The sequence below is a fragment of the Neodiprion lecontei genome, chromosome 1 (genome assembly GCF_021901455.1).
Source record: "Neodiprion lecontei isolate iyNeoLeco1 chromosome 1, iyNeoLeco1.1, whole genome shotgun sequence".
NCBI classification, from domain to species: domain Eukaryota; kingdom Metazoa; phylum Arthropoda; class Insecta; order Hymenoptera; family Diprionidae; genus Neodiprion; species Neodiprion lecontei.
Genome location: NC_060260.1, coordinates 21,106,549 through 21,119,091, shown reverse-complemented (window position 1 = coordinate 21,119,091; position 12,543 = coordinate 21,106,549). Strand labels below are relative to the sequence as shown.

Below are 12,543 nucleotides of genomic sequence, written 5' to 3'. Positions count from 1 at the left end.
ACCTGTTCACCGAATTCCAAAATTCTTGTGGATTTTTTGCGTTCACTACTCCGTTAATAATTTTTTCCGTATATTCTTCTTCACTGCGCTTGCATACCTCCTTGTATTGGTTTTTAGGAACTAGATAGTCATCAACCTGTGGCTTTTCAGATTTTTATTTTTTACAAATCTTTAGAGATTTTCTGAGCAGGCTCTTTATCCTAGTACAGTCTTTATTTTTTCGGCACTTTTCAAACGAGGTTCCCCCCTGCCACGAGATCATTCCCAGTTCTCTGGCCGCTGTGATTATATTTCTAGAAAGAAGGCTGTCCATATCGTCTAAACTTATGTTAAGGTTGCGAGGAACGTCGAATTCCTGCATTTTAGACTGAAACTCTTTACAGAGCTGATGATTTTTTTGAATCACCCTAATACATACTCACACCACCGTAATTAAGTTTTTTTTTAATTTCATTTTATCTTAAAATTCACAGATATTATATATCTAAAGTTATTTATAGCAATATTTCCTAAGAATATGACTAAAATCCAAAAGAAAAAAAATATTACAAATATTAAAAATCTAATTACAGATTCAAAAAAATGTGTTACGATAATTATTAACGGAGTTATTGATTTGTTAATTGAGCGGTGAGAACAGCCGGGCGCGCGAAGCCTCGAGCCCCCCACCACGCCGCCCGGCTTCATTCCTCCCACTAACGGCGCTCGACGAACTTTGAGCAATTTTTTTTTACTAGATACAACGCACCTAAAGATCTGAAAAAATTCACGATGATGCCTTGGGGTGTTGAGAGATAGCTGATATGTTTTTCCCCCTCAATATTAATTACAACAACAATAAACAAAATAACACTTAAACACCGTTATCTCCGGTTCTAATCAAGATATTCATGTTTTTTTTTTTAAATTACTCGTAAAATGAAGAGCAAGTACAATTCATCATAAAATTCACAATAATATGAATATTCTCGGAGATATCTCTATTTGTTTAAAAGCAAAAAATTTCTATTCGCCCAAAAATTGTGATTTTTGAGCATAAACATTTTTTTTTTCATTTATGGAAAGTACTAGTAACGAACTGACTCCATGATTTTTTGACAACCCGTGGGCCAATCACATAAGAAAGGGCAGACGATATACGGATTTTGGCTTGTTGCGGATTGTTGCTCAACTATATGTATAACACAGCCAAAAAAGCCTTGCACGATAGTTTTGAAGACATTTCATATTACCTGTACCATGAGTTTCAAAGCCACACGTTGTTTATTCATCAATTTATAACAAAAAATGTAAAATTTTTTTATCCACGGCGTTTTGCATTTTGCAACTAAACAAATAAAGGAAATTGATCTCACGACAGCTTGTTTTATCGAAAATGATGAGACGAACAACTTTTGTTCGAACAGTTTTCGTGTATGACCCATAACAAAGACGTTATTTAACAAAATATAGGATCTCAAAAGTTTAAACAATCGTTACGGTCAAACCCGGACTTAACTTTTTGGGGGGTGAGTGAAAATATGTTCGTCCGTCTCTAATGAACCTATAAAAAAATCGGCTAAACTACGTTATTCCAGAATAGAAGTCAGTCAATTTTATAGCTTATTCGTCTGGACTATATCAGAGATGAGAACTACTAGAGAATCGTGAGTGTTCTTTATGCTCTGTTGACCTCAGAACAACCTACATATCTCATCGTCGTAGTCGCGTTTCACATAATAGTTTCTCTTGCGTCGTCAAATCAGAATTAGTCACAATATTACTCGAGTCATGGTATGATTAGGTTGGTAGGTGTACAAAAGCATCGTGGACATTGATGTTCGAGAACAGTCCAGTTAAGTACGGTATATCACATAGCTGCGGTCTCCTCTCTAAATGGTTCGGTTCATACTTAGGACATAGCTTTAACACTATACTATATATGTACTATAACATACTGTATGGTTAAAAAAAATTTTTTTTTATATAGCAGTTATTTTAACCTCTGAACCATTGATTGAAGAATAACTAAAATTGCCCGAAACGGAGGCAAGAAAAATAAACACAACATAACAAATCCAAGTCTTCGTTCGTGTCAGTCTACACATGGGGACAATGAATCCGAGACGGCTAATTTTTTACACTAGACAGTTATGTTGGCATCATAGAGAAACCTACAGCGCCATAGTCGACCGAGCGCGAAACAAACTCAATTTCAATAAACATAATGTAACCCATGGCCGTCGAATCTAACCTTAGGATACGTGTCAATCACTGAACTTGAAGTTCAGTGGTGTCAATCTAACAAGTCATCATCCCCGCGGTATTTTAAGGTTAGATTCGACGGTCATGGGTTATATTATGTTTACTGGGATTGAGTTTGTTTCGCGCTCGGCTGACTATGGCGCTGTAGGTTTCTCTGTGATGCCAACATAACCGTCTAGTGTAAAAAATTAGCTGTGTCAGATTCATTGTCCCCAAGTGTACATAAAATTCATAAAAAATCTTTTTGATGTAATAAAAATAACAGAAATAATAGTTGGACATAAATTATTGCAATTTATCAGGTGGTAACGAATGGGAGGAAGCGGATCCAGGGGTGCAGTGTTGGTTTCATGTACATAACATGTATACCTATATATGGGGCATTCCATGCCAACCTACCATCGAAATTGACATTTTTAATTTGATCCTAATTTTTTGTCCTTTTTGCACTCCGTGACAAAGAGCTCCGTGATTTTTTCGAATTTTTTTATGCAGCCGCTTATGAGATGTGAATTTGTCAAAATTTTGTATTTTTTTTAAATGCTCATCACTTTTTCAAAACTGTATCAATTTGAATTTTTTTTCTGAAATTGTGTGTTTTTCAATAAAGTTTTCATTAATTTGATGCAAAAAATATTAGAAAATTATTCACTAGATTGTTTTCCATTTAGATTGGAATCTGATTTTATACATTGGTTGTGTGCTTCGATTTTTTTTGAAAAATTCTCAAAAAAACTACTACTTATTTCACAAATTTTTGGCCTGGTCCTGTCGTAGGTAAACAATCCTTTCTATTTTTTCAGATTTTTAAAAAATTATCGAAATTTCAAAAAAAAATCTAATATGATATGACTTACAATTAGTATGATATAAGTATGATTTTTAATGTCTTTTAAAATAAAATATCAATAAAAAATTACAAATGGAGGTAATCGGAAATCGTGAAAATAATAAATCTGTATAAGGAACAAAATATTTATTCTTGAATATTTTCGTTTTTTTTTTTTTTTTTTTGCTGTCGTGTTTTATTACCATTTACAATTTTATGTTTACAATCAACCTGTGAAGTCCCATGTAGTATCACACAAGAGATAAGAATCTCTACCCTCAAGAGTTGATTTTGGATTCAGAAAATAAAAGGGATAGAATACCGTAGCAAAAACAGAATAATGCCGTAATTGGAAAATTTCAATTGTTTGTAAATAAAAAGATATGCGTGTGTTTGTCTGTGTTCGAATTACAATCAAAGTAATATTCATATGCTACTTCAATCGTCTGCACATATAAATTTAGATACTGGAGTTGTAAAGAACTGATTTTGTAATTATGATTTTCAGTCACTCTATTATCTCACTTGTCCAAGAAATCAGGAAATATAAAAGAGGTAAGCAGATCATAAACTAATTGGTTAAAGCTCAAAAATTATATATTTACATTGATTATTGTTTTCATGTTTCAGTACTTCTGCTGTATATGGTTCCATCATTTTTATATTGCCTCTACAACAATTTGGCTTTTGTAAATTTGGCTGCTTTTGATCCAACAACGTATTATCTTTTACTCCAATTTCGTGTTGTCATCACGGGGATTATTTTTCAGGTACTTATAACTATTTACTAAGAGAAATATCTCTGTAACTCTTAACCCTTCATTAGGCGCGTAGGGGCCGTATAGATCCCAGGTCTTTAATGTTTGTCTCCGCTGCTCCGAAAATTTTTGCTGGCGCTGCCATTAACAGTACCTCCTATATGAACTATGAATCCAATACAGCCATTTCTATGTTGGCATGCTGTTTTCGCCATTTATTCCACAGCTACGAGTCGCTAAACTTCGCTGAGGTCTATACCGACCCTTCGCGTGTACCGGCGTTACTGATTGTGGTCAATCACAGGTGTAAGTATTATTTCTGGTACAGAACTAAACGTACATCCATTTGTTTGTATTGTGACGTGGATTTTTCCCGCTCCTCGGTCACTCGGAGAAAATGACCGAGAACTTACCGCGTGCACAATAATTTGGCGTCCACGACGTACCCTGGATCTAAAACAATATCGCAAAGTTTTGTTGGGCGCCTGGCGTGATTAACACGCCTCGAAATCATTAATGCGCTATTCCTCGGGCATATGCTCGATAACTCAGTACCGCGGAGAGGGGAGGGGTAATTTTTGGAGAGAGAGAGAGACAGTCGAAATACACACGCGATTTAACAAAAGTAAAATAAAATCTTATATTTCCCAATAGCGGTGATACAAAACAAAAAAAAAATAATCCAAAAATCGCGCATCGCGAGCCTAAAATTAAACAGAAAATTACACGTAACCTACTCTATTTCTTACTCTAATGAGCTCGCGGCTCCCTAACTAAAACGTCACTCAACGATCACAAAATCCTCATACGCAATTCTCAATTTGCAAATTCGCCATTTGTCCTCCATGGCGATTATTGCTCGAAACGAAACTAAAACTAATTATTCGACGGTGCGCCGTCGGGCTACCGAACAGACGGCGTCCTCAATCTCACTCGAGATCTCACCCGACTCGGAGCTTCGACGCTACCGCGAGCTGCCCTAAATCTAAACGAATCCGCAAACGTTACTATATTTTAAACGCAACCAAAACTCAATGCTCAAACTTCTCGTCTCAACTGCTGCTCAACGCAACGGCAATTTCGACTATACATCACCTCAACTCGACTAAACACTATCTTAACTAAACGGCAACTTAACTAAGCGCAAGCACCACTACATTTAACTTCAACTAAACACAAGCTCAAGGTAACGCAACTCGATCTACATTATCTTAACTAACGGGTACGGAACTCAATGCAGGCGCAACTTAACGTAACCTAAACTATACGCAATCGCAACGCATCCGAAATCAAATCTTTTTAAAATCCTCCAAAACGTTACCCGCTAATCCGAGCACTCCAATTCGGCACTTCCCGACCTACTCGAGAGGTGACACAAAAAAAAAAAACCCGATTACGCGGCTCGACCCGGTACAGCGAAATTCGGCTATACTTGATTTCACTAACGAGAAAGACTCAACTAAAACCCGTGACTCTACTCAACTTTCTCAGGAACTCAAAATTTACTCTACTCTAACACGCGTACTCAGGCTACGGTCATCAAGCAAAAGAATCGGCAAAAGAATTTCGAGTACTTCTCTACAACGCAAATCCAAAACGGCTATCCGGTACTCGGCAAGCCTTTTCGCAATTATGCTCGAAATTCAATCGCAGGGATAGAAGCAGCGCTTACCTTCTACATCCTTGCAACCCCCTTTCCTTCCCCTCGCGATTTTTGGGCGACTCCATTATTTCGCGAAACTCCCCAAAACGTGACTACTTATCACGACCGCCAGAACTAGAGTGGTTTCAAAAACCTACTACCTGCCGCAACACGGATCTCGATACGCCATCCCACACGTGACGTCATACTCACAAGAATACGCAATAATCGATCCGTCATCGATTTCGTCGATCGCGCAACTCGACGCGCACCTCCGATAGCATCGCTGCGCAGAATTTGAAGCTAGATCGCAATCTCGTCCTCCGCGCAGCTCCATGACGTCTTGGCGGTGAGCGTGGTGCTCCCTCGTCGCTAGTCAGTCCGTCGCAAGTTCGCTGGTAAATTGTTGGCGGGGTGAAGGGGGAGAGGCTGCGGCGCGTCGGCCTCCAGCGGGAATCGCGTGCACCTTGGATTCCCGCGATGCGGGGATCTGCGTCGGCTCCCCCTCCGCAGCCTCGACATCCTTTCTTTGCAATTGTCGCTAGTCCGCCACTTCGCAATTTCCTCGAATTCGGTGTCGACTTCTTGCCTGATGCTGTTGTAGCTCGAAAAATAAAAAAAACAAAAAAAACCTGAAATATCTTACGCTATTCGCTAAGGTGTCCCCTCTCGTAGTTTCGGATGCGTGACTCTAGTCCTGGCGCTCTTTTGCAAAAACTTCGCGACTCAATTTCGGAAATTCCTAAATTTTGGTTCCGCCCAGGGTTCAAGGAGCCCCTTGTAACGGGCATCAAAAATGCCACGTTACAGTACATACCGTTTTAAATTTTAACAAAAGTTGAAGATGTTATTAATAACATAAAGTTGGGAATGTATAAATATTTATTAAGCTTGTTTTTATCATTACATGTACATTTCCGTTGGTCGAAAAATGTGCTTCTTCTAAGTTAATAAAAACTGTATTCGTTTATTAAAAAAATGGAATGCCATGGAATATTTTATTTATTTATGTCTTTGTCTCAGCAACTGTGCTAAAAAAACATGTGTATACATAGAAATAGTTTTTTTCGCGATATCATATACAGTGATAAAATTTTCAGGCTTCTTGACCTCTGACATCAAATATTGTTTATTTATGATTATCAGTGAATTTGAAATATAAAACCCGTAAATCGTTATTGCCAGACGGATAGACGAATACAATGTCCAGTATAAAACCTTTTATTTGTATTGCAGATGAAAATATTACATTAACAAAATGTGGTTTCCCAAGACCCCACGCGCCTATAGTTACTGCGAAAGCTAACGTGCGTAATGAAGGGTTAATCATTACGACTGTATTAATAAAACAACAAAATTTTTTAAAACTAATTGCAAGCTATATGTTTTTATTATGACAATTCTGAGATAAACGGATTGAAAGACTTTCGTAAGGTGGTATCCTCAAGAATGACTCCATAAAATAACATTGGATTGACTGTTGATTTAGATGGTCTTCAAACAGCAGTTATCAACCAAACAGTGGATTTCACTAATGTTTTTAACATTCGGCTGTATGATCAAACACGTCAACATAGGATATGGTTCCAGCATGTTCAAGAGCTTGCATTTCAATATGAATGCCCTGTTTATATTGATCCAGGTATGCTTGAGTTACCTTCTAATACTTTTACATTGAACCGGCAGGGTATATGATACCGATGTTTTGAAGGAAAAAGTATTTGAAATCTAATAATTGGCGAGGTTGTCGGTGGACTTTGATTTATTCAATAATAACTTTTGTACATTATTTTAATTCTAAAACGTTTCATCATGTATTAGAGTATTTTACTACTTAAACTATAGAAAGAGCTGGACATCCGTGTATTTGGTTGCGAGAAGGATTGCAATGGTTTTAAAAATGAGGCACAGATAGAGTTACAAAATGTTGTAAAAATTCATCCAACAAGGGAATACATGAGTATCATATACCTTGACTAAAAAACATCTTGATTAGCATGCATGGTAGGCCGCATTGTCGTCCAGAAATTGTCGATCGACACGTGGATTGATATAATTTCTATACTATTGTTTCACTATACGTTGAAATACAATTAAGGTAATTGTGATTCGTATTTCGTCGGATAGTTGAGTTTTGGATTCTACCAGAACATAGTTTTAGTCGTTGAAGCTCAATTCCACTTTACACATATTTCAGGCGCTGTGTTCGTGTCTGGCTGGAGTATACAATGAATATTTACTCAAGGGTCATGGAGCTCGAATAAACATTTTTGTACAAAATGTGTTCATGTACATCGATAGTATTTTTTGCAACGCTATAGTTCTTATAGGCCAAGGTATTCTGACAGATGTTTTTGAACATACCGGTCTTAGCATTTTCACTGAGCCGAAAGTTATCTTAATTATAGTAAATAATGCAGCTGTGGGTATAATAACAAGCTTCTTCTTGCAAACTTTGAATTCGATTTTGAAGACCTTTGCCAGTGCATTGGAACTCGTATTTACTGCTATCCTCTGCTGGATCTTGTTTAATATTCCGATTCATGTCAATACTGTTGTTGCCATCGCAGTTGTAAGTTATTCCGTATTCTTATACTCTCAAAATCCAGTGCAGAATACGCATCCAAAAGTTCAAACAACTAATGAATCTGACAGTGAATCATTACTCTCCACAAAACAAAGTCAGTTGGTTTGAGTCTAGATTAAATTTTATGAAAACGTTACTTGTAAGATAATTTAGGGACCGCGACTACTTATCAATAAAGTATTTATTAACAACCGGGTCACATATGTGGAAAACCAAGAAAAATTGGCGAATTTTTAGTACTCTGCTGGAGAAGTCGCTAAATCTTAGTAAGGAGTTGAAATTTAACTTATATCATAATAACTATCCAAATATTGAACAAATTCCATATTTTTTTGCTTAGTTGATCCTTTTTTCAATGAATTAATTTATATCTTATAATAACTGAAATTAGACAACAATAAAAATTTCATAATATAGTATAGTATAGTATATATTTATTTATTTATTTATTTATTTCATGGTATAAGATACAAAGAATTCTACGAAGCAGTGTTTGTCCTAGTTGTATGATTTGCATTATTTCTTTATAAGAACAAATACTGCTCGTGCCTTATAATATTTTTTCTTTTCACATTATATTAAAATGTATATCATTTGATTTAATGAATTTGGTTTATAAAATATACAGCGTGTCTTATTTTAATCAATCCAATGTAAAAATGCTTCAGACGAAAGTTTTGAGATTCGAAGGGGGTATGACGATTTATATTGGAAATAGGAGAAGAGACAGAGAGGCAGAGAGAGAGATGAGTTTGGGTCGAAAGAGTCAGTAAATCTACGTAGCTCGATAGGATAAGACGTGTGACAATAGTGATTCTAAGCGAAATCCTGGCCAGGTAGAAATTTTAACTAGATATACAACCGAGCATTGAAAGACTTCAATCACTATCTATTTTATACATTTTTAACACCGTCACCGGCCTCTGTACATATTTATATTTCCCCTTAAAAACACCTCTCTCGTCTCAATTTTATTTTACGGATATTTTTCTCCTCACTCTTCGTTTCTATCTTTTTATTTATACATCTTTATGTTATTTGTCATTTATTATGTGTTTTGTTTTTTTTAAACTCTCAGGCTAACTTCGGTAGACCTGCGTTGAGTAGTGTGCTTTTTATACTGTAACCTTAGAATAACTAATTTAAGAAAGAGTGGAGAAGTAAAAAAAAGAAATCGAAGTATGAAAAGTTGTACAAAAAACTCAATTTCTTTAAGTATCTGATTTTCTGTGTTTATGTCTTTTTTTATTTGATTGCATAAATTGTCGAGAAAACAAAATCGTTACCAGGAGAAAAGATGAGAGTGTTAGATTTTCCGTAAGTGGACCCGTTAAGGTCAGATAAAGGTCAACTTGGATTTTTTCGATATTTTTTTTGTCGGGATCTAAAAACCATGAAATTCTGCAACAAAAAGTATACAAATACTTACCAATTAAACTCGACTGGTGATAAGATACGAGTTGGTCAAGTTGGACGGAAAGTTCCCATCGTGTCTAGTTCATGAGTTTTGCACGTTAAGCAGGATTCGCAGAGGCGAGCTTCTGACAGGGGCCATGACGTGAACACACCCGCTTGGCCCTCTTTTACCTTTTTTTTGAAGATAAAACTAGAAAAAAAAATATAAACAGTTAGAAAAAAAAATAAAAGGGAGCCACAGCGGCAGCGTTCCCCTTGTGGCCTCTGAGAGACTTGACCGCCTCGTATCTCAGCACCAGTCAAGCTTAAGTGGTAAATATGTAGTACTTTTTGATGCAGCATTTGGTGCCCTTTCAGATGCCGGTGAAAAAAATATACTGTCCCATTTGAAAAAAACCAAATTGACCTTCATCACACCTTGGCGGGTTCGCTTACGAAAAATCGGACACTTTCATTTTCTTTCCCCCTTCAAACCTTACAACTTTTGTTTGGAACATTTTTCACTTTCACTTTTAGTTTTCGAGATATTTAATTGGATTGATTAAAATGAGACACCTTGTACATGTTGTGACGATTTAATTTTTCATTCGGTAAGATAAGGTAAGGTAAGTTCCAAAATTATTTTTACTATATACAATAAATGCAGTCAATGGCTACCAATTGTACCGTTGTAGAAAACCAGAAAGCGGAAGGCATACATGTTTATTGAAAATGAGAAATATGTAGTGAAAATGAAGTTGAAATAGACAATAAATGGGTGGTGCCATATTTGCTATATTCGCTTATGAGGTAAGGAAATAAGGATAAGAGTTACTGTACGTACGTTAAAGTATTGTTACAAAAAGTGAAATCACCCGTTTTACCCCCTTTTAATGATTTAGTAGTCATCATAGATAAAAGAATTTTATAAACCTCTTATGTCTTTTAACCCTTTCAGTCATGCATTTTTCATCTGCACCGATTTCGATGAAAATTGGAACCCGGGGGTTTTCGGGGTCGCTGATTACGAATCCGGCATTAGATTTTCAAAATTCAAAATAGCGGATCCAATATGGCGGACGTGAAATTCCAAATACTTATTAATTCTTCTAAAACTTTGTATTCAGGGGTTTTCGGGGTCGCTGATTACGAATGTGGCATTAGATTTTCAAAATTCAAAATGGCGGATCCAATATGGCGGACGTGAAATTCCAAATACTTATTAATTCTTCTAAAACTTTGTATTCAGGGGTTTTCGGGGTCGCTAATTACGAATCTGGCATTAGATTTTCAAAATTCAAAATGGCGGATCCGATGTGGTGGACGTCAAGTTTTATATTTTATATCTTTCTGCTCAATATTTTGGCCTGAATTTAGTCATTTAGGGGATTTTGGAATGGCTGATCACGAATCTAAAGTCATAACTTCATAATTTCTAAATCTAAGCTTATCTTTCTTTGTCTATATTCGTGTCTCTCTCTTAGCCCTACTCGAAACTAACGACGAGGACGTGGAGAGCATCTAGTTCCACTTTTTGTTTGTTTTTTTTTCTGTTTTTTTTGTGTTTTCTGTGTGTTTTTTGTTGTTTTTTTCTGTTTTTTCTTTTGTTTTTTGTGTTTTTTTATTGTTTTTTTTCAATATCCCTATTATGATGCACGTACGCACATATACATATATATATCAATGATAATGATAAGAAACCACGGATTTTAATTATCTCAAATTTCATCTCAAATTAACTGAAATATTTATTTCTAATGTATATTTGAAGGAATATTCTTGATGAAGTAAGATTTTACGTGATTGAAATTTTTATTGTCACATTGCCCAATTGGATCGACTATAGCGGATCCACCATTTTGAATTTTCAAAATCTGACCTCATATTCGTGATCAGCGACTCAAAAAACCCCTAGATACGTATTTTCAGAGGCTTTGGTTCAATACTAGAGCTCTGAGGTGATTTTTTAAAAGGTGGGACCGTAGCGGTCCCACTATGACTGAAAGGATTAAAAGAATAAGGTTGCTTCGTCAACCAACATTACTGTAAAACAGTCTTGTTTCAGACTTTAAACTAGAAACACATTCTCTGCTATTAAAGTCTTTCCATAACATTTTATTTGCGCCTTTAATTGATTCACTAAATAAGCTTGCGAAGCCATATTTATTTTGCAACGTCTTAAAACGTTACAGTATATTATTATTTACAATTATATGATGTAAAAGGTTATTTACTAATTTGACGAAAAACTAGTATTTAAGCGTGATTTTTTTTGATGTTCAAAAGAAGTCTTCAATTCTGAGAAATTACCGTCGATTATCCTTTATCCTATAGTGGACTGAGTTTCATACAGATTATCCAAAAATTTGTGTAACACTAATTCAACCGTTACTTGCTACTTGCAAGAATTAAAGACGAAGTTAGGCTCTATTATCCAAACAACGGAATGGGAATGCGAAGATATTATCAGGTTGGACCATGATTATGTGTCAGCTTTAGTGGTCAATTACATAATATATTACGTGACTGGGTTTTTGTACCGCAAATTAAGAAAGCAAAATAAGTGTCAAGTATGTCAGAAAGCCTTTCAGTCAGTTAAAGAAAATTATACTCTCAGCGAGGCAGAATTGATTAATATGAAAACCAGAAGTGGTTTAATTCGTAGCAATATATTTTTGTTCTCTCTTCTATCAGCGATCGAGAAATACTTCTCTAAGCACATAGAATCTGAAAATCGATCTGTATATGAATCTACTGTGTCTGATATGATACAGAATTACAGTTTTTCATTTCCTTGCGAACGATACAAGGATTTAATTGTATCACATATGATGCACTACGACATAACTATGAGAATGCGACAATGGGCGAAAATTAATACTCGGGACGTTCTAAAGCAGAGCCGTGAGAAGAGAAATGTTAAAGAATAATCAGTCGATAATATGGCGTATCCATAATTCGTATTTGAGGTACGTGGTGGCGCTACTGTATACTTACTTGTATCTCATAAAGTCGAGTTAGCCTTCTTGAAACGGCTGTTAATTATGGTCAAGTGATAATGAAGGACTTTAAAAGATGTGTGCCATCG

General features: G+C 35.8%; 1 protein-coding gene across 2 annotated transcripts in view; it reads left to right on the top strand.

Annotated features, from left to right (window-relative positions):
* Nucleotides 1–8,479, top strand: part of LOC107223145 (UDP-galactose transporter senju) — a 63,198-nt gene extending 54,719 nt beyond the window's left edge. For both annotated transcript variants that reach the window (XM_046731753.1, XM_046731744.1), the window contains exons 3-6: nucleotides 3,582–3,628; nucleotides 3,704–3,843; nucleotides 6,963–7,115; nucleotides 7,671–8,479. In XM_046731753.1, coding sequence (XP_046587709.1) covers nucleotides 3,582–3,628; nucleotides 3,704–3,843; nucleotides 6,963–7,115; nucleotides 7,671–8,168 — 838 coding nt within the window. In that variant the 3' untranslated portion in view covers nucleotides 8,169–8,479. The remainder of the gene's footprint in view (nucleotides 1–3,581; nucleotides 3,629–3,703; nucleotides 3,844–6,962; nucleotides 7,116–7,670) is intronic.
* Nucleotides 8,480–12,543: the final 4,064 nt, after the last annotated feature.